The sequence below is a fragment of the Pongo abelii genome, chromosome 15 (genome assembly GCF_028885655.2).
Source record: "Pongo abelii isolate AG06213 chromosome 15, NHGRI_mPonAbe1-v2.0_pri, whole genome shotgun sequence".
In the NCBI taxonomy this organism is placed as follows: domain Eukaryota; kingdom Metazoa; phylum Chordata; class Mammalia; order Primates; family Hominidae; genus Pongo; species Pongo abelii.
The window spans coordinates 79,702,249-79,724,835 of record NC_072000.2 but is presented as its reverse complement, the minus strand read 5'-3'; the positions used below and the strand labels follow the sequence as shown (position 1 = coordinate 79,724,835).

Genomic DNA, 22,587 nt, shown 5'->3' with positions numbered 1-22,587 from the left:
CCTTTGCAAGCTTCAGTATACAAGGGAGCTAAAAACCCCTCTCCCGCCTTCCTCATGCGTGACATGCCTTGAGAACTGCCGAGTGCCAGGTACACAGCAGGCACTGAGTGAATGCCACTGAGCTGCTCTGGCCCTGGGTGGCAGGGATTCAGCTGTTGAGGTGAGGGGGTAGAGAAGCCATCCACACCCTTCCCTGGGTCAGACACACATTGACTAGGGTAGCTGGTTCACTCTGTGATCATGGGACAACCTGGAACTCTATCCAGCCTTCCCAGAAACTATAACTGTGGCCTCATAAGCTTCCTATTCAACCATGAGGACAATCATAGTGGGTTGGTGACAGGAGGAGAGTCACAGGCCTCTGGAGGTAGAGTTCAGACACCAGCTCTGTCCCTTGCTAGCTGGGTGACCTTGGATAAGTCACTTACCTTCTCTGAGCCTCGGTTAAATCATCTGTAAAATGAGAAGAATCGTGCCTATTTTGTGCTGTTGTGAGAAGGGAAGAGACTATGTCTGCTTGTCACAAAATAAGTCTTCAACAAATGGCGGCTGCGAGTTTAATTCCCTGGGCCTCTAATTCGCCATCTGTGAATTGGAGACAAGTGCTGCTCCCTGGCAAGGCTGCCATGAAGACGAAATGAGACAACGTATGGAGCAAGCACAGGACTCACTCCTTACTGAAGGCCCCACGAGGGCAACACTTAGGTCTGTTTCATTCTCCAGTGAATTCTCAGGGCCTGGCACACACAACAGGCCCTCAGAAAACATCTGCAGAGTGAGTGAACACTCTGACTGCTCTCAAAATAGTAACTGCAGGTGGCTTAATGTCTCTGAGCCTTAGCTTCCTCACCTGTGAAATAGGAGAGCTGTTGTGAAAATGAACGGGCCTATAGCAGAGGTTCCAAACAGTCTCCGACCCCGAGAGGGCCTTGCACCCATTCCCCAGGCAGACACCACGCAAGGCGGCTGTGTAAGTAAGAGCAATGTTTACTGAGCGATACAGGACTGAGTACTATGAAGGGTTTACAAGGATGGAAATGCACCCCGCCCCCGCCCTGGCCACCCCCGACACCCAGAGACTACAGTACTTAGGAGTTACACACAACGGCCGTAACTGGTGGCTATCTGTTCATAACAAACAAACCATAGCATATTTATACTGTATCACATCGAGTGATTATAGAAATCCATATATATATTGCTTGTATAAAATCTTTTTTTTGTAAAAAATATTAAAAAAAAAAAAAAGGAAAGTATAAAAAACATGTGCAGTTGAAAGCCCTGCCAGGACAGCCAGTCTGTAAACATTCGGTGAGTATGTGCTTTGGAAGGGCGCCCGCGCCTCAGTGCCCACAGCAAACTCCAGCAGGGCTGGCGAGGGTGCGCCCGGCTGCCGCCTCCTGGGCAGGGCCGCGCTGGACCGAGGTGGGTGGGGGCATCAGGGCCCCGCAGCATGCCCCTCTCCAGCTTCGCATCAGGGTGAGGGGCAGGGCTGGGGGCAGGTGGGTTGCAGTTTCATTCTGAGTTCCATCCTCAGCCACATTTTGGTTGCAACTCATGGCTTTTCCTGGCTGTTCAGAGGTTCCTCGGATGGGTGCCCTGGTGAAGAGGCCGGAGAACAGCCCAGGGCTGCCTTGTTGGGTGTCTGTCTCCCTGGCCTCGGCGCCTCTGTCCCGCCTCCTTCAAGTGGGGCCCCAGGCAGGACAACCCTACCCGAGGGTCAACTTTGGTCTCAGCGCTTGGTCCCTCTGGGTTTCCTCAGCCCGCTCTTCCTCCTGGGTGGCTGATCTGAGTTTCACAAAAAAGCTCGGCTGATGCTGGCTGTGCTGAACCTCATTGTACAGTTTTTCACACACCAAAGGAAGGGCCATCTGGGGCCCCCCTCCCCCTCCCTCTTTGTCACTTTTCTTCCTCCTCTTCCTCCTCCTCCACCTCCTCCCAGCCCATGGTCACTTCTTCTCGAGCTGCTCGAGCAGCGGGTTGCCTTCTGACTCAGGGGTCTTGACACTGTCGGTCCGGACGATGCAGGTGGGGCGGTGTCGGTTCAGCATCAGGATGAGCTGCTGCCGCTCCTGCTTCAGCTCCTCAATCTGGGTCTTCAGCTCTGCATTCATGAGTTCCAGCCGCTCGGATTCCTGTATGCCAACACAGAAGCACGCTGTGAGTTTCATGGGGACTGGCTCTGGGGAGATGCTCTGCCTGTGGTTAGGCACAGGGCATGCTGGGCTGGCACTGGCCTGTTTTCTGCAGGAGGAAGCACAGACACTGCTACTGAGCCCCTGGCTAACTGACTTTCTGCAAGCAGTGCCTGCCACAGCGGTGACACTGGCCTGTGTCACGTCCAGGTTATATTCTAGGGCCAGCCAGGCTCACGTCCCACCTCTTTCCCCTCCCTCAATCCACCCCAGCTTCAGTGACCACCTTGCTGTTGCTCAAATATGCCAAATACTCTGCCGCCTCAGGGCCTTTGCACAAGAAAGAAAGGGTGGGCAAAGAAAGGCGGCCAGGTGGACCTAGAGCAGGTCTATGGAGCAAGCATGGGGGGGCCCGAGAGGGGACACAGATGGCAGTGTAACGGCAACGTGCTTTGATGTGTGACAGACACATGTGGGAGATACCTTGGCCAGTGGGATCAGTGAGTGTAGTGTAGTCATGTTATTCCTCCTAAAACATGTGCTTCCTAGCTATTAGTCTATAATTATTTCAATAGCCTCTTCCTTATCCCTATAATCTGGAAGCTTTGCCCACAGACAGGGAATCAGCAGTCATCCTGCTGGATCCCAAATGAGGTTTCCAATAGACCTCGAGTGAGATTTCCAGGGAACTTCCGGCTCAGCTGGAGAGGTTCCAAGGGAAGGAAGGAATGTTGACGATTTGATTCGGGAGGTGGCGAGGGTTACATGTCCATAGTGTAGATGGGAGATGGGCATATCGACTCAAGGCTTGGGGGATTGAACAGTAAAACAGCATCTGAATGATTTTTCTTGGATTATGTCTAAAAACTTTGAGAGCTGACATTTATTCAAGGGCCAGCAAAGTTTCAGACAAGTGGTTCTCAACTAGGACTGATTTTTGCCTCCCAGGAGACATTTGGCAATGTCTGCAGACATTTTTGATTGTCACAGCTCAGAGGGAGCTGTGCTACCAGCATCTAGCAGGTAGATGCCAGGGATGCTCTAAACACCCTTCAATGCACAGGCCAGCCCCACAAGTATTTAGTCCAAAATGGCAATAGTGCAAGAGATTGAGCAACTTGTATCAGTCAAAGAGCAAGCAGTAGTTGCAACTGCGTATGTGACAACCAGAGGGCCTGTGAGCCCATAAGCCTGCTGGTCCTCCTGGCAGGGCACAGGTGGAGCGGCCTCCCCAGGGGGTCCCCAGAACCCTCAGTGGGCCCAACCCTCTCCCTCTAGGGGTGCCGTCTTCCTCCCACAGCCGGTCTGACTGAACTGTTCCTTGTGCTCATCTCCGAGGCGGCAGCATGAGTGCCCGGGAACTCTGAGACGGGCAGGCCTCGTGACCAGACGCTGAGAGAAAACAGCTTCACTAAAGGAAAAAAAAATGCTCGGGGAAAATATTAAAAACCAGCTCTGGTGGTTTTTGGTTCCATAGGCTGGGACGTGACTGGGAAGCTGGCCTGGTCCTCTGTTCTGAGAATTCCAATAGAGGCGCATCTCGGAGGGCCAGGAGAGACCCCGCATGAATCCATGGAAGCCTGTGAGCCCTCGGGCTGGGGCAGTTAGATGCCAATGTCAGCCCCCTGCTCACTGGTGACTCTCTGGTGGCCTTGGGAACTTCTCACAAACCCTCTGACCATCACAGTCTCCCCAGCCCAAGGGCTTAGCTCCATCTTCAAACTCTCCTGAGCCCCTGCCTCAAGGAGTGTCAGGGTAACCCACCCATCCATGAGGGTTTGCTGAGGCCCTGCTATGTACAGTGAATGCCCTGGGGAATCCAAGAGCCATGAGCCCCCCACTGGCTCTTGTGGCCTTTCCACTGTAAGGGGAAGAAGCAATCTGTGCAACAAGGCAGAGCTTACTAATGTGTGACCATCAGCCACCCAGGGTTCAGAAGACCTTAGAGAGGGCTAAAGAGCGCGTCTGACCTTGGGCATGAAAGATGGGTTGACTCAGGCTTGGGTTGAGAAGGGGAAGGAGGGACTTGCAGGTGGAGAACCCTGAGTGAACAAAGACCCAGGCATGGGAAAGCTTAGGATGGGTTTAGAAGGGAAAACTATTCCACTGTGATCATAGCTCGCTTTAGGACTTAGTAGGGTAGAAAGTGAGAAGGTGGGTTGAGAGCCAGCCTGTAGCTCTGGAAAGCTTGCGGGTTGAGAATCTGAGTCTAGAAGCAAGTTTCTTAACTTCTCTGAGCCTCAGTCATCTCCTCTGTAGACAGGTGAGGCTCTTGGGGAGTAGATGAACCCACAGGGAAAAAGCACTTTGTAAACCAGAGAGGCTTACTGTAACTTATAAGCAAGAGAATAGCATAAAGAAGAAAGAGAGGAAGAGAAGGAAGACGTCTCAAAGAAAAATCAGCAGATCTTGGTGACTGGCTGGATTTGGAGAAGGAAGGAGATAGGGCAGAGAGCTGACTATGAAACCGATGGAGGGTCTGAGGAATGGAGCCTGCGAGGGGAGCTGTTCTGGAAAGCAGTGGGAAGGAAAAGGAGGAGTTTGTTTTGGGTACAGTGAGTTTGAAGTTAAAATTGGACATACAAGGGTGAAGCTTCTGACAGGCAGAATTCAATAGCACTGCACACATAGATCTGCCTCCTAGAAACTACCACGTGTCAAACCAACTCTATGTGGGAGCGTCTATATCACACACAAAGATCAGTGCAGTGTAGGGTAACTTGCTTCACTCATGCAGCTATCATACAAAGAACATTATATTCTGTGGTTTTAAATGTTAGGGTACATCACGGAATATCCCGAATTCGGACTGTCTGGCTGTCAGAATGTAACTAACTGCTTTTTTTCTTTTGAGACAGAGTCTCGCTCTGTCACCCAGGCTGGAGTGCAGTGGCACGATCTTGGCTTACTGCAACCTCTGCCTCCAAGGTTCAAGCAATTCTCGTGCCTCAGCCACCCAAGCAGCTAGGATTACAGGCATGTGCCACCATGCCTGGCTAATTTTTGTACATTTAGTAGAGACAGGGTTTCACTATGTTAGCCAGGCTGGTCTCGAACTCTTGGCCTCAAGTGATCTGCCTGCCTCGGCCTCCCAAAGTGCTGGGATTACAGGCATGAGCCACCGCGCCCAGCCAGAATGTAACTAACTGCCTTTTAGTTTTACTGCCTTCCACACTCAAAGAGTTATTAGTCGGCTCTACATATTTATTTATTGTGTAAGTATAAGTTGAGTTCAGAAGAATCTTTTTTTTTTAAACCATGATTGTAGAAGTGGTTTGTGACTTTATAACAGCAATTACCTAATTTGTTTTCCTAATTAATGAAGGAACTGAGCGAAGATCTTTCTCGCATTAATTATGAAGCATATACGTCCGGCTGCATTTTTGTTTATTGTTTTGACTTCTGTTAGATATTTATTGCCCCAGAGAAAATGAAACCATTTGTTGTTTTAGAATAGAATTAGTGCATGCTAAGATTCTGCCTCCTACACTGTGGTCAGCAAAGGCAGTAGGAAGAATACAAGGTGAAGGGCTGGGTGTCCTGGCTTTTAATCCTGGCCGTGTGACCTTGGCCACGTCACTTCCTCTCTCTGGGCCTCAGTTTCCTCCCAGAAAATGTGATGATTGGCCCAGGGGACTTTAAGCATTAAGATTGTTTGAATTGGCTGGGCATGGTGGCTCACGACAGTAATCCCAGAACTTTGGGAGGCTGAGGTGGGAGGATCACTTGTGTCCAGGAGTTCAAGACCAGCCTAGGCAACACAGGGAGCCCCGGTCTCTACAAAAAAAAAAAAAAAAACAGAAAATTAGCCAGGTGTGGTGGTGTGCCTGTAGTCCCAGCTACTCAGGAGGCTGAGGTGGGAGGATCACTTGAGCCTGGGAGTACAAGGCTGCAGTGAGCTATGACTGTGCTACCGCACTCCAGCCTGGGTGACAAAGTGAGACTCTGTCTCAAAAACAGCAACAGCAACAACAAAAGATCATCTGAATCCATATTTTTAAAAAGCTATTCTAAGGCATATAAAATAGATTTCCACTAAATTTTTGTAAGAGCTGAGAAGCAGCCTGATATGCCTCTTTGAGCCTGAAAGACCTGTCTGGATTAAAATCCTGACTCTGCTGCTTGCTAGCTATGCTTCCGCAAATGAGTTTCCTAATTTCTTTTGAGTCTGGGCAACCTGAATGTTGTGTGGGGCACAAAGGAAGCCCCAGGTTCTCGTCCTGACTCGGCCACTGGGTGGCCTTGAACTTCATCAATGGATGGGACTTGCCTTTCTTCCTCCCAGGGCCATGGTGACCATCAAGGAGAGAGTGGCTATGAAGACCAGAGGGCACCACGGGAGTGTGAGATAGCATTATTGCTAGTAACATCTAGAGAACCTGGGTTAGGACAGCAGCGTGACAGAAGCTGCCAGCATTATACAAGGCATAAGCCTCAGGGCCACTGCTCCTGACTGCAGACGGAGGAGGTACTGAGGTAGCACCAGAGCCTGCAGGGTGCGGACCTGACCCCTCCCAAGGCCTGCCCCTTCCCCGGGGTTCAGGGCCTCGGCTAGTCTAGGCAGGCAAACCCTGAGATGCAGTAAGAATCTTCCAGGTGTGGATCTGGGTGTCCAGGGGTCAAGGGTGGGACGGTGGCTTTTTACCTATAATATATATACAGTTGTCTCTCAGTAGCCATGGGTGATTGGTCCCACGACTCCCCGAGGATACCAAAATCCGAGGATGCTCAAGTTTCTTACATAAAATGGCACGTTATTTGGATATCACCTGTACACATCTCCCGTATACTTTAAATCATCTCTAGGTTACTTATAATGACTAATACGATGTAAATGCTATGTAAATAGCTGCTATGCTGCATTGTTTGGGGAATAAACAGCACAGATGCTTTTTTTTCTGAATATTTTTGAGCTGCTGTTGGTCGAATCACAGATGCAGAACCCTTGGCTATGAAAGGCCGCCTGTAGATATTTGTCCCAACTGTATATATCCCCTTGCTTAAATAATTAATATTTATTAACAATTAATATATGTATCTCTGAGCCTTGTATTTTACCTATTAAAAATAAACTAAGAGAGAATCCCGCAGGTCTGCAACATGACACGTCCAAAACTGATCCTTCTACCTCAATCTGTGCCCCACATTGCCGCCAGAGGGATCTTTTGAAGGTGTGCGTCTCCCCTCCTGCAGCCCTTCAGTGGCTCTCCATGACCATATAATTCATCATCCTAGCGCAGCACTTGTGAGAGTGAAGGAAGGGGCTACTAATCATTAGGCCAGGACAACAGGCACAGACTGGGCATGCCTCAGGCAACCCAGCATCTAGCGTCACCCTATTATGAGGGATCTGGGCCCTGCCTGCCTCTCCACCCCACCACTTGGTACTCTAAACTCCAGCTGGTATCCTTTTCAATGTCTTAAACACATCCTTAAACAGCACCTTTTGCCTTTGCTTGGGCCCTTCCATTCCTCATAACCCTCTAGGGCCTCCATCTCAACTGCTCCTACTCCTCTTTTATGTCTGAATTGAAGCAGCCTTTCCTTAGCCTAGACCAGGACAGGGCCCCTGCTGTGTGTTCTCACAGCTCGCCGGGCTTGCCTGACATAATGCTCCGCACAAGTCACTATTCCTTATTTGCTGCCTCCCATCCCACTGCCAACACCGCCTGCCTGCCCTCTGTGCCCCAGGCACTCACTAAATACCTACTAAATGGATGGGTGGATCAGCAAAGGATGAATACATCCAAGCCCACCACTCGCTAGCAGTGTGACCTTGGCCAAGTAACTTGACCTCTCTGAGCTACAGGTCAGTCTCTAAAATGGAGATAAATAATATTATCTCACTGGAATGTTATAAGGATTAAATAAAACACAGGAAATGCCTGGCACACAGTAGGTGCTCAGCTAGTGTTCCTGGAATGTGATGGGCAGTGAGTGCCATTCATTGGGCACCAACTCTTTATTGCACTGGTGTGTCACTAACATGCTGTCCGCTAGGGCGTATCTTGCCTGGTAACTGGCTGACAAGCTCTTGAAGGCAGGGATCTCACGTGAAGCTTCTCTAGTCCCTGCTGTTTCTCATCCAGCTCTGCTCATGGCAGGCACTCGGTGCTGGAAATGAGGTATGTGACACCTCATCCATCTTGAAGGCTCGTGTCTTAGAAACTTCCTGAAGATTCCCAGCCCAATGTTGTAGCACCATCTCTTCCAATGGGCTCCCAGATTCAGGAGTCTAACTCCCGTCTACAATAACCATTCCCTGCCCTGGACACTCACAGCCTGGAGGTAGATCCACGGCCCCATGCGTCTACACCCATGGCCACAGAATAGCTCTCTGCTTGTTGCAAGTATGAGAAGATGCCCATAGACCCTCCAGAGTCCAAGAACACCAGGCCAATCTAGCCTTGTCTCTCCAGTTCCCACAGGAGGACCATGTCTGCTCCTTCCTGTGTGCCCCCAGTGTACCCAACACAGGGATGCACATTTAGTAAATGCTTAAAAATACCTGTTAAATCAATTAATGAACAAAAGAGCAAACGAATGAATGAATGCCAATATAGCAGACGTGGGCAAATTACTTAGCCCCACACTTCCTTAGTTTCCTTATCTGTAGAAAGAGACTAATGAAGGTACCCACTTCATATGGTTATTATCCCAATAAAATGAGATAATGTACATACAGCATTCAGCACAGCATCCAACTTTACAAATAGTGGCAACTATTGTTAGTTACTGTGTACTTACAGAATAGGACCTGCCCCATTATGTTATTATTATATATTATCATTATTATTCAGCAATGAACCAATGATTAGGGGTGGAAAGACCAGAGACTCCTGGCCTGGACTGATTAGCTTTCTGGTCATGTTCCCTCACTGCCAGCCACCATTTCTGAGATGCAGGGAAGCTCTAAGAGGCAGGACTTGGGAGAAAAAGAACAAACATCCTGCTTGGCACATTCCAAATGAAAGGGCAGGTAGGGCCAGGAGGAAAAGCAACCCCTGGCTGACCTCTGCATGCAGAGCTGACCTCTTATTCCCAGAGGCAGCAGCAAAGAGCTTGGAGGTCACCTTCAGTGGAGCTGAGGGGCTGGCCAGATGGCATGCAGTGCTGGATAAGACACCTGCAGCTAAGGGAAGGAGCTTTTCTCTGTGCAGAGGTAGCCAGGCCAGAGGCTGTGTCCAGTGCCCACATTCAGGATGTTACTACCTAGCTTCATTGGCACCCACTCTAGACAACTTTGGTAGCCACCAGGGAACCAAAATAGATAGTGGCAGTCCTGGGCCATCTGGGTCAATCAGCACCAAGGGTCTAACCTCAGTGGAGGGGAACTTGGCTCCTCCTTCCTTCTTGGGCTTCCGGGGGTTGTGTGGGCAGGAACTGCTGAAGGCTGCCCTTGGTTGTCTTGGTTCAGAGATTGGGGAGGAAACAGGAGGTAGGAAAGAGCAGAGGAGCCAAGGCTGCTTTGGCAGCTGCCAGCAGATGCTCACTGACTACAAAGACATCTGATGGCCTCTCCTGGTCCAGAGTACACAAGCTCACTCCAAGGAATGGCAGGCCTCCCCACCCACCCGGTCAGCTCACCCGCTGCAGAAACTCCGTGCGCTCCTTCTTCTTGTTCCGGCATCGGGCTGCTGCGACTTTGTTCTTCTCCCGGCGCCTTTTCCTTCGCTCCTCTTCCTCATCTAGCTGTGAGGGCACAGAGCCACTGATTAGACATTGAGGCAGGCTTGGAGTACAGTTTCTGTCCTGACACACAGACAGAGGGACAACTTCACCTTTCTAACCCACATCTCAGCAGTGAGCAAGTGATCACTTCTGCCAGCCCACTGCCTGGAGAGTTGGAAATACCTCCCAGCCAGTCCAGGGATCATCTCAGAGCATCCTAGGGAGGAGTCAGTAGCCCAAAAGGGCAGGGATTCTGCTATGGTTTGAATGTGTCTCCCAAACTTCAAGTGTTAGAAACTTAATCTCCAATGCAACCGTGTTGAGAGGTGACACCTTTAAGAGGTGGTTAGTACCAATATTAATGAATGGATTAATGTTGTTATTAGAAAAGGGGATTTGTTATAAAAGGAAATTTGGCCCTTTCTTGCTCTCTTGTACTCTCTTGCTTTCCCACCTTCTGCCCTAGGATGATGCAGCAAGAAGGCCCTCACAAGACACCAGTACCTTGATATTGGACTTCATAGCCTCCAGAACTGTGAGAAATAAATTTCTTTTCTTTATAAATTACTCAGTTGGTGGTATTCTGTGATAGCAACACAAAATGAACTAAGACAGATATCCGGGTTCAGATGTCCCGAGGGAGAAGCAAGCCCAGAGACTCAGGAGGCCCCTCGCTTCTGCCCCCAGGGTCCCTCAGCTCTCCCACAGGTGGGCATTCTGGGGGAAGAATATGCAAAAGCAGAGAAAAGGATTAAAGCCAGATAAGGAGTTCAGGAGCCTGGCAAATCTACTCACACAGAGGTGTCACCCAATGGGCGGTGATGGCCTTTTCTTTTGCCCAGCCCAAGCCCTCTGGGTACAATTTTCCAGGCCAGTGGTTCCCAGGCACTTCCTTTAAAAACGCCTTGGGCATGGACACAGGTTCCACATTCCACTGCCACCTTCGCACCTCCTTGACTATCTTTGTCCTCTCCTCTTACCTTCTGTTGGGATTTAAGATCTTCCCCACTCCTCCATACCCAATATTCCTTTCTTGGTCCTTTCCAAATGCTGGGATCCATTTCCTCTTGTCACTAACAGTCTCCCCAGCCTCCTCATCTGGCTTTAATCCTTTCCCCCAGGATGCCCACCTGTGGGAGAGCTGAAGGACCCTGGGGCACAAGCAAGGGGCCTCCTGAGTCTCTGGGCTTGCTTCTCCCTCAGGACATGTTAAGAAATCACCATGCATGAAATAGGACCCCTGGAATGGGGAGAAGGAGACTCACTGCCCACTAGCACAGACTTCGAATCAAAGTTGCTGTTGTCATTGTTCCATTAGTAATAATAACAAGAGGTGCCATTTGTTGCCTACTTTGATAAATGCTTTAAACACATGTCATTTAATCCTCACCATCAAAGTCTTATGAGGAAGTTACTATTACTGTACCATTTTACAGATGGTGAGACTGAGGCTCAATAGTTCAATTTGCCCAAGGCCATCCAACTACAAAACAGAGTCAGGATTCAAACTCAGATTTCTCTGGTTTCAAGCACCCTGTTCCTGACCACCAGCCCTTACAGCGCCAGTCCGTCAGGAGCACTTTGATGTGGCACCTCTTGCTGCCTCTTGCCTACCTACCTGGTAGGTAATCTACCAGGAAAATCTGAAGAACACCCAGGACCAGCTGGGCTGGGGACAGACCACAGTCATAGGCCATTAGAGAAGCCGTTGGATTGTCCTGGGCTTGCCAACTCTCTCACTTCTCCAGCCAGGGAGGAGGGTGCGGGGGGTGACTCTGGCAGCCCAAGGCCTGGAACAAGGTCTCAGCCCAAAGGGCTATAGGCCAGGAAAATAAACAACCTCTCCCTGCACACTCCCAGCATGCTCTGGGGGCTCAGGACAGAGGGCCTGGGCCCGAGACCAGCACCATGGCTATCAGCACAGGCCTTGGCAGGGCAGCCCCCTTTCTGCCTCCTCACCACCTCTGAGCTTCTCCCTGCCCCACTCCCACCCCACCTGGGAGTCAACTGCAGAGGCGCCTCATCAACACCGCCACACCCAAGCACCTCCCAGTCCCTTGGCCTTCTTTGAAACTGAACCAGAAGTGACAGCTCCTCTGGCTGACCTGCATCTGGGAAAATAGAAACCTGGCTGAAATTGATTCCGCCCAACCTTAACCTCACCCCCAACAAGGCCAAGGTAACCGTGACGACAGGCAGAGGGAAGGAACTGGAGGAAGTGGCTGGCGGTGCAATCTCCCTTCGGCCAGGAGGGTTTGCCCACAAACTGCCAAGGTGATGTGTGCAGCCTGGGTACTGCAAGGCCTTGTGTCGTCCCCTGAGCAACCAACCTCTGTCCTCCAAGGCTTCAATCCCTACCCTCATCCTGCACAGGGTCTTATTCCACAGAAAGTCACAAGCAGACAGAAGCTGCTTTAGCAGCAATGCAGAGATTCAGAGCTGGAAGAAAGTTTAAGAGATCAACTGGGCCAGGCTGAGGCCCAGGTCAGGGGCTGCTCTTCCTCCCCTCTCCAGCCACGTTCATCCCCTCCTGCATCACCCTCTAGTCCAAATGTCTCACCCTTCTCCAAGCCAGCCAGGCCCTCTCAGCCTTGAGTGAGATATCCTTCCTTTCCCACTTGGTAAACTCTTACTCAACCTCGAAAGTAAACATCACCTCCTCCAGGAAGGGTCCTTTGACTCCCCAGATAGAATCAGCTGCTTTTAGCTAAAAACAGAAACACCATTCAATCCAGCAATCCCATTCCTGAGTATATACCCAAAGGAATATAAATCGTTCTACCATAAAGACACATGCATGTGTATGTTCATTGCAGCACTATTCACAATAGCAAAGACATGGAATCAACCTGAATGCTCAGTGATAGACTGGATAAAGAAAATGTGGTACATATTACACAATGGAATATTATGCAGCCATAAAAAGGAACGGGATCACGTCCTTTGCGGGAACATAGATGGAGCTCAGGTTATTATCCTTAGCAAACTACCACAGGAACAGAAAACCAAATACTGCATGTTCTCACTAATAAGTGGGAGCTAAATGATGAGAACACATAGACACACAGAGAGGAACAACACACACTGGGGCCTACTTGAGGGTGGAGGGTGGGAGGAGGGAGAGGATCAGAAAAAATAATTATTGGCTACTAGGCTTAGAACCTGGGTGATGAAATAATCTGTACAACAAACCCTCGTGACACGAATTTACCTATATAACAAATCTGCGCATGTACCCCTGAACCTAAAAGTTAAAAAAGAAAAAGAATCCGCTGCTTTTTTGGTGCTGCTACAGCACTGTAGGAGTCTCCATCGCATCCCACCACAGGCATCAGTTTGTGTGGGTGCCTGTTTTCCCTGCTAGCCTGAAGAACCGGACCTGAGCATTCCCGGCACCTGGTACAGCGCGTGGCACTCAGGAGGGGCTCAACAAATGTCACTCAGATGAATGAATGGAATTCAGGATTCCAGAGAGAGATGCTACAGGCTTAGATTCTTTCATTACAAAGTGACTTATCACCCGTGTTTGCATCTGCATGGCCTTTTCCCCAGCGCTCACGGGAGCTTTCTCTGCCGGGGTGGCCTCTTCTCTCTGTTTGTAGTAGGCCAGCAAAGCTTGGAGCCTGCCTTCCCTAGAAGCACACTGGCTGAAGGTAGAGTTTAGATTTGGAGGCACAGGCCCCTGACAGCTATGGCAACTCTGCATGAGCCCTAAGCAGGCCAGGAAAAAATTTAGGGTGTGTGCTGAGACCTAGAGCCCCCAGTTTCACAGCCACCACCAGCTTCCAAGCCCAGCCCCAGGCCTTTCCTGCACCCATGCCCCCAACCTTGGCTGGTATCTCCCAATGAGGCAAGATGTGATCCCAAAGCCCCATCCTCACACCTTCCCCATTGAAACTGTGCTGCATCACCCCTAAATCCTCGCGCTGCTATTTAAGAGCTGCCTAGAGATGTAGAAAACAGCTGTTAAGGCGCTACCAGAAACGAGATAGGCATTTGGCAGATCCCCTCTGCCTTCATGCCCCACAGCTAACATGGCCTGTGCCATCTGCACCCCCTAGACAGGGACCACTTGGAGACTCTCCCCAGCCCTTCTTGGGGCTCCTTCATCCCCAGAGTCAGGGCTGCTGCCTCCTCCTTCCTGGTGCTTCTTGAATTCTCTAAAGCATTTGCCCATGTGTGGGAGAAAGACGGCAGAGAGTATTTGTACCATACGCGGCTCTGACATCTGAAACCAGAACCCCAAACTGGGTGATAATGATTTGTTTCCGCAGATACAGCTGGAAGAACCAGGATGTTTGAAGAGGAGGCAGCTTGATGCTCAATACATTTCAAGAACCATGAGATGCGGGCTGAGGGTGGGAGGGGAGCATGCTTTTCCCTGTTCTCAAACTTAGTGTTGGCTCTGTTTTCCTGCAGTTTCCCAGGAAGGTCCAAGGGCAAGTCCATCTGGGTCCCGGCAGTGAGGGGTGCTGCTGTGCCACACTTCACATTGGATGGAGAGACTTGGGGACTCAGGACCAAGAGGGCCCTCATGCGGAGCAGCCCTGCCTCACCCAGACCCCTCCTCAGACAGCCTGTTCTCAAGCCCCTGCCACAGCTGACTGGATGAGGCACGAACGGCTGAGCCGAGCTGTACTCACTCTCCTGGAATTTTAAATTGGACTGGGAGATCCTGAGTGCTGGACTGAGGGGTCATGCAGGGCCGGGCAACCAACTTCAGCCACAGGCCCGGGGAGGCAGGAAGATCGGGCTGTAAAGTTTTGGGTGAGCAGAGACCAGAGACCATGTGCCAAGAGAGAAACAACCACTCAGCTCCAAGAGAGGGTCAGGGAGACAAAGAAACAGGCAAAGAGAGGGAAAGGGGGATGGAGAGAAAAGCCGGGCCTGGAGCAGGGGAAAGCAGGCGGGATGCCCAAGGCACACATTTAAGCAAGTGCAGGGTCAGCACCAAAGAGGGAGCACCTCCCTACATGCCATGCCCCCGGGCACCTCACCCAGCCTTGCTCACCTCACCAGGCCCTGAGACAGAGTGCTCCTGACAAACAGGCAGACAGACACAGAGACAGTGGGGCAGAGAAACACACAGAACACGGAGATGAAGAAGGGGAGAGAGAGACACAGAGGCAGCGCCACAGGGAGAGAAACATACAGAGATGTGGACAGAAGCCAACGGCACAGACAGAGGAACAGTCGACAGACAGAAGACACACAGAGAAAGATGCTGTCTTGGTCCTCTTGATGCCACCCTGGTGAGGACTGACTATGCTCCTTGTCATTGGGACTATGAATCTGTCCTGAAAATTCCTCCCTTGGCTTGAAGGGAGTTTGAGAAGGTTTCTGCCACATGCCACTGAAAGATGCCTGGGACACCAAGCTTCTACCCTTGGAGGTCAGGTGATGCCAGGGGCTAATGGAGGAGCTGAAGATGGTTCCCAGTGATCAGGGGCAAAATCCCACCCTTAGCAATGTTCCTAAAACCGCTGAGAAAGCAGCAGAGCCTGGATGCGGAAGGGCCCTTAAGCAGCAGCCAATAAAAGGAAGAGGTGGGTCACCTCGGTCAGTACCAAAGCCCCTGGACTAGGGGCTCCCAGCAGGAAACGGGTTTATTTAAAGGAAATTAATGAGGGAACTACTTACAGAGGGTGGACAGAGCTTAGGGAACTTGGGACCAGCAGCAGTGGAGTCACAAACACCTCCGGCCTGAAGGGGCTAGAGTCAGGAGTGATGATTGGAACCCAGGCAGAGCTGTCACTTAGCCATGGCAGAGGGTCACCAGACAGGAGCTGTGCTCTTTGGTAGAGGAACACAGCCACTGCCCAACAGGTGCCCAGCAGGGAGGGATCAGGGGAATGAATATCCAAATTCTTTTCCAAGGCTGGTGCCTCCTAATGGCCAAGTTCAACCAGAAGCCAGAGTGGAAGGACTCCTGGGTAATGTGGTCCATTGAGATGGGCCACCTGGGGCACAGAGCAGGGTAAAACGGGAAGGGCAAACAAGACTATCCCGTGTATGAATCTATCTCTGTGATTTACATAAGTCCACTCCCAGTCCTGGCCCCAGCCAGGGCCCGCAGGCAGGAGTCAATGACAGCAACAGTTGAGAGATTCCTACAGGGCTCGTGGTCATCCCCACAGCGAGCACTTCCTGGACGTTTGCCAGGAGTCAGGCACTGTGGAGTGTGGTTGGCCGACAGCACAATCAGACTCACTCAAGCACTTGTTAGAAATGCAGTCTTCAAGGCCACCCAGACCTACTAAATCAGGATCTGCATGCAGTACACGCGCACGCAGATTTGTGTGCCCAGAGAAGTTTACCCTGGAGCCGATTAAGGACTCACACAGTCCATTTAGCAGGTTGTAATGATTCCACCTGCAAAATACATCTCTAAGGTATCCACCACATTCTCCATCCCTGCTGCCTCCAGCCTGGTCCAAGCCCTCGTCGCCTCTGCACTGGACGACTGCAGTGGCTCCTAAGGGCTCTCCCTTGGCTAAAACACAAGTCAGCTCCTCTGCTTGCAACCCTCCAACAGCTTCCGTCACATGTGGCCCACAGAACCAAGAAAACCTGGCCCCTCCTGCCTCTCTGACCTTCCACTACATCGCCCTCCTCTACCCCTCAACTCCAACAACGGGCCTTCTTCCTCTCCCTCAAAACGACAAGTTCTTCCCTGTCCCCCGGGTTTGTACTTGCTGCTCCTTCTGCTGCGACTTCTTGACGTCTTTACTGACCACCCCAAACTAAAAGCCCTGTCCTGTTACCATCTCCCTGTGTATTTCCTTCAAGGTGCGTTCACTAACAGCACTTACCTTTTTCACATGCATGTTTGCCTGCCCGTTGTCAGTTTCCCATGAGAACCTTAATCTATTCATAGTTAATCTGTATAAATATCTCAGTCTATCATCACCTTCACCACTGTCACTTAGCCACCAGAGCTGAGCATGGCACAGAATGGGTGTTTATTAACTAAATTAACTACATTTAACTTGCCATCTCAGTAAGTCACTCAGCACAGCTCTATCAGCTTCCCCACTTTTGCAGATGAGGAAACTAAGAATATCAAGGCTGCATAGATGCTCAGTGACAGCGCAGGATTTGTATCCAGGTCTTTGGGACGCAGGGCCTGAGCACGTCCTGCTCTTCAAGGGGTGGGTGGTCTGAGCATGATCACTGCCTTTAGAGTTAGAAGTTTTTAACATGTTTTAAAAAACGTTATTGCACAATTTACATGAAAGTGTAACATTCAAGCTCCATGGTTTAAAGGAGGGGGCTTAAAGGAGGGGACGTCACCAGCTCCTCTCGGGCCTAACCCTCACCCATTTCCGTGTTTCTCAGGCCCCGTCTGCAGGTTGCGCGGCATTTCCACCGTGACAAACAGCAGCCCAGATGTGATTTTGTATTCTGACTTTTCATAAGCGTTTTCAAAAACATAGCTTGCAGGACCCACAGACAGACAGAATGAGAAAGAGAAATTACATTCTCAACCCAAGGCGCTGAAAATACAGAAACTCTCACATGGACAAAGAAATAAAGGAAGTGATAAGCGAAAATAGACAAAAAAGAAAAACCAAAAAACCCTAGCACTAACCAGAATAGCCCAAGTCTGAGGGTTCCGTCTCACTAAGAATTGTTGCCTGGGCAGACAGAACCAGGCTAATCTGAGACTTGTGGCATCAGAGTTGACAGTGTGAGCTTTGGTTGGTGGGGTTGGGGGGTGGTCTTTAAGACCTGAGTTCCTCCAGAAGCTCTGCTGTAGACCGGCTGTGTGCTCCTGGGCAAGTTACTTGGCCTCTCTGAGCCTCCATTCCTCACTTGTACAGGAAGGTACTGAGCTCTGCCGCACATGGTAGTAATGAGGACTGAGTTCCAGCCCAGAGCCAGGAGCACAGGAAGAGTTCGGTGATGCCAGCTTCCCTGCCTTCCTTCCCAGGCAAGGCGGAGGCGGTGCTATTGCAGCAGCGGCACACTGGCCTGCCTCCAGGCAGAATGCGGCACAGAAAGGAGTACTGCGGAGAGGTAGGAGCAGGCTGGGGTGTTCAGGGCGTGCTGAGTTGCCAGTGAGCAGGCCTGGAGTAACAGCCCCGCAGCCTCCAAATCTAGCCTCGGGCCTCGCACAGCCAGCCAGGCCCACCAGGGCCCCCCCTGCATGGAGGAGCCACATTTCAACACCAGGGACCCATGAGCACCCTGGGAAGTAAACACCCAAATACCAAACATACCAGACATTCCCCTACATAAACAGGGCTGCACTGAGCCAGGGGCTGCAGTCCCTCCCCACTCCCCCACCACCCATCAACAAACTAGGGCAATTCAGGGACAAGACCTCAGCCTGCCCGGCTAGGCCCATAGCCTCCTCCCACTCCAGGAGGGAGGAATGAGGAAACCCCAGGGGCCCTCAGCCAACTCCCTTGCTGACCCCCGGCAGCCTGCAGGGGCCAGGCCCTCCCAGCATCCCCCATGGGGCTGAGCTGTTGGAAACTCTCTGCCCTCCTGTCTCTCCCGTCTCTTGCCAGGCCTTCTTACTCAGCGGCCAAGGTCTGGGCCTCAGCTGTGAAATACTGAGCTGTTTCAGTGAACAGCGGGCAGGGCTTTAGGAGAAAATTCAAGACAAATCGTCAGTCTAAGGCTGGGGTCGCAGACTCACATCACCCCAGGGGTCAAGCAAGTAACTCACCATTAGTGAGGGAGGAGGGCTGGATGGGGCGGTGGCCACCCCTCCTGCCACGGGAGGGGACACTAGCCCCAGTGGGATGCAGGCTCTGTGCTGCTAATTCTTCCAAGTTTTCAAGAAAATATAAATTTTTAAAGTAGAATCTCCCAATTTTGAATGTCAGCAACAAATTCCATTTTGAAAGGAACACCGCATGAGCCAAACAAAACACATCTGTGGGCTGCACTGGCCCACGGCTGCTGATTTATGACCTCTGGCAGTCAGCTGACCCTAGCGGGCTTGTCCTCAGAAGCCTGGGCTCTGGTCACCACAGTGCCCTACTCTGTGACCTTGAGTCAATCAGGTCACCTCTCAGGTCCTGGGGCTCATCTTTAATAAGCACAAGTAGCTCCCATTTCTCACTGACCTTCAAACACATCTGCAAGGTGGGTCTCAGGGGCCTTATTTTACAAGTGAGAAAACTGAGGCTCAGCGAGGTGGAGTGTCTGCCCGAGGCTGCCAAGCTGGGAAAAGACAGGGATTGACTCCATTCCATCAGGCTACCTTCCACACGGTGGGCTGGACTAAAATCTCCACAAAGTCCTTTCCAGCTCTGACTTCTCTGGGTTTTTGTTCATTCAGCCTTCAAAGGCAGCGTGGGCCTGATTGAGGGGAGAAGGGGTGGGATGTAGGAAGGGTGCCCCCTAACTTCTTATAAGAAGTTTCTTAGCTGGGCACAGTGGTGTACACCAGTAGTTCCAGCCACTCAGGAGGCTGGGGCTGGAGGATTGCTTGAGCCCAGGATGTTGAGACTGCAGTGAGCCACGATTGTGCCACTGCACTCCAGCCTGGGCAACAGAGCAAGACTGTCTCAAAAAAAAGAAAAAAGAAATTTCTGCTTTTACAGACTCTTAGTGCCAGGGGCTCTTGGAAGCACCAAGGCTAATCCCTAGATTTTACAGACGAGGAAACTGAGTCCCAGAGAAGGAAATGGCTTGCTCTTCAAGACAGGGATTGGGTCTTCACAGACCAGCCCAGATGACACTGCTCGGTCCATCCTCCTAGGAGGCTCTGCCTGACTGTGCATCATCCCTCTTTCCTGAATTTTCCATGCCCTGGACCCGCTCCCCCGCACCTGCCCATCCACTGACCTTGCCTTTCCAGTCTCCTGCTATTTCCCATCCCTTCCAGGCTGTTTTCCAGGTCCCATCCTTGGCCTGCTACTCTCCTCACTCGATATGCATGGCCTGTGGATCTCCATTTTCATCTACTCACGTGGTTTCAGCCACCACCCATACACTAATGCCAACCAAATCTAGATTTGCAGACCCAAATATCCAAGTGCCAGCTGGGCCAGATGCTCAATGTGGATGTCCCTGAGGGCTCACTACCTGCCTCCCCACACCCCCGTCCCTCTTGTTATCTCCAATTTTGATCACACCAGCCATCCAATTCTAGATTTTAAATCTTCGTCAGATTTGCTCCCCCCATCCACCCCCACTGTCACTTTCCAGGCCCACTGTCCCTCCTTGACCACTGCCCCAGCCCCCTAGGAGGCCTCCAGATCCTGCACAACCATCCTCCACCCCAGCCATCAGAAGGATCTTTCTAAAATGCAAATCTGGCCCAGTTACTGTCCACCTTACCCTCCGGATGAGGCCCAAGCTCCTATGTCAAATGAGGTTGCTGGGACTTGGCCCCACCTGCTGTGGTCTTACCACCTGTCGATCCCAGGGTTCCGCTCTATGCTCCTGAAACACTGAGGTGCTATATACCATACACTTCCCTGGCCTGCATGCCTTTGCCCTGCTGTCCCCTTAGCTTACTTCTCATGTCTCCTGTACATGCAGCTAGAGCATCACCTCCCACAGCAAGCCCTTCCTGATTTTCATGCCCTGTAGGCTGAGGAGGTGTCCCTCTGCTCTGAGCGTATCCTGGCCCCTACTGTATTATATTCTATTCTCAGTTTCTGACTCCTCCATTAAACTGGGAGTTCCACGAGGGCAAAGTCTGCATCTTGTTGACTTTTTGTGTGCTCAGCACCTTGCGTGGTTAGGGAGGAAGGGAGGCCTGATCCACAGAGCTGGTGACCTGGGCAAGAACCCAGACACTCCTGACTCCAAGTCCAGGGTTCTTTCCACTTCACTTCAGCTGCCCCCAACACCAGGATGTAATCAAGTACATTCACCTGTGAACAAACCCACACACTGGACGCTGTGCTCACTCCAATCAGCTCAGCCAACCACCAGGCGAAGGCTCTGAACAAGAGCTGGCAGAGGCAATGGCTCCACCTGCCAACATGAGTCAATCGGCTCCCATGGCTGGGGGCACGGGTGGATAAGCCATTGCTCCGTGTGCACAGCATCTGCAGGAAACGGTGTGGGAAGCAGGGCTGCAAACTAAGCTCCAGCCTTAGATTCTGCAACTGAGAAGACCCAGAGACCCTAGATCCTGGCTGCATCCTCAGGCCAGGAACTCAAGGTCAGAGAAGGGGAATAAGTGTGCCCAGGTCCTGGGTCGGACAGTGACAGGACCAACTGGAAGGCTACTGCTTTCTGGAAAGAGGTAGGGGACACCTTCTGTATGAACTGAAAGCCTGACACCCTACAATCTTTGTGGGGCTTCAGAGCCCACAGGTGGATCCTTCCAAACTGACTCCTCAGTCTCCTCGTATCTCAGCAAGATGCAGCATGTCTCTGACTAGGGCCCTCCCAACTCCCCTAGTCCATAGTAAAAACCTTCTTCTGCATTAAGAGAACCCCAAAAACAATAGGCCGCCGAGGTGTGAGGCTGGTTTATATGAACTGAATAGGAAAAGGCCATTCTCTCAAACACCAGTGGAGAACAGCCCCATTTCCATGGCTAAGAAAAGACAGCATTGTGTTTGGAACAAAGCCTGAGAAAGCCAGCTAGGCAGGGTGACACCCATTTACAGCCGGTTTTGCTAAGGAAAGAGCAAACACTGTTATTACAAAAGTGAGAAAGAATCCAGGAGACACAGGAAAAATCACCTTGGCATAGACAGAAAACCTAACACTGAAGAGAAAAAGAGATGATGATTGCTAGGAAATCCTTTTGCTGGAGAAGAGCTATTTGGGGAAGGATGTCTTTTGCTGAAATATGTCTATTTCAGGCCCATTTCATATTTATGATTTAGTGGGGTCTAGTTTCCCACTAGGCAATCAATCTGTTTTCTTGTCCAATTGACAGTCACTTCAAAAGATGAGAAAAGGAGAGAAATGGTGGCCCCCACAAGACCCTCACCACCCCCAAAAGACTGGTGAGAAGCAGAATGCATCTGGCAGGGAAAAATCTGTCTTCTTCTCAAAGAGTTAATAATACAGCTGAAACTGACTCTTTAACAACAACAAATGGTGTAATATGCCTTGATTACACTGGGTCAAAAATGGAGACAAGAGCTCCTGCAAAATGACTCTATCTACAATTAAATGAAAATGCAGTCGTTGCACAGAATATTTATGAACAAGGCTGTTCTGAAAGTCCCGAGCTGGCCAAAGTAGGAGAACATTTCAAGTGCCATCTTATTAAAGCCTTTGGAAGTCATTTGTCTTTCATCATGAAGGTGAAAAACAAGGTCCTTGGCTTAATTATTCTCTACCAAGGCAGTTCCATTTAATCTGTATGCAGGGTGTGTGGCTAAAACATGCATTTCATCCAATTTCTTTCAAGCACAAGGCACAGATAACAGACAAATCTCCCAGCAAAGGCAACTTCCCCATCAAGAATACTGAACACCAGCTAATATAAACCCCACCGAGGTGAAAGGGCCAAACGGTTCACAGCCAGGGATATCTGGCCCGGAGAATGGAAGAGGGGTTTTACCAAGAGTGATTTATTTAAGGAGAGGGATGCAATTTAGGTGCAGAGAGAAGGTATGGAAAGGGCTTTGCCACACTGAGGCAGATAGAGTGGGACAGGAGTGGATCCTCAGTTATCAGACCAGAACTGCTGAGAACTCTGGGTCAGTGGCAGCAAATGAGGGTTCCTTTGGCATGAGAACAGCTTCTCTGATTCTTCCTTCTAAAACAATGAAGGAACCAGCCTATTGACAAGCTCGGCAGTGTAATTAATTGGGAAGTCCCTTAGGCCGTGGATGTGGCAATGTTG

At 50.7% G+C, this 22,587-nt stretch overlaps 1 protein-coding gene across 6 annotated transcripts in view; it reads right to left on the bottom strand.

Moving 5' to 3' along the window:
• Positions 1–967: 967 nt before the first annotated feature.
• JDP2 (Jun dimerization protein 2) overlaps positions 968–22,587 on the bottom strand; it is a 42,148-nt gene continuing 20,528 nt past the window's right edge. For 5 of the 6 annotated variants that reach the window (XM_024231960.3, XM_063715640.1, XM_002824953.5 and 2 more), the window contains 2 exons: positions 9,723–9,827; positions 968–2,135 (listed from right to left, as the gene is read on the bottom strand). In XM_024231960.3, the coding sequence (XP_024087728.1) occupies positions 1,950–2,135; positions 9,723–9,827 (291 nt within the window). In that variant the 3' untranslated portion in view covers positions 968–1,949. Of the gene's footprint in view, positions 2,136–5,508; positions 5,913–9,722; positions 9,828–22,587 lie in introns of those variants that run through there. The other variant, XM_054530308.2, reaches the window with a different exon arrangement.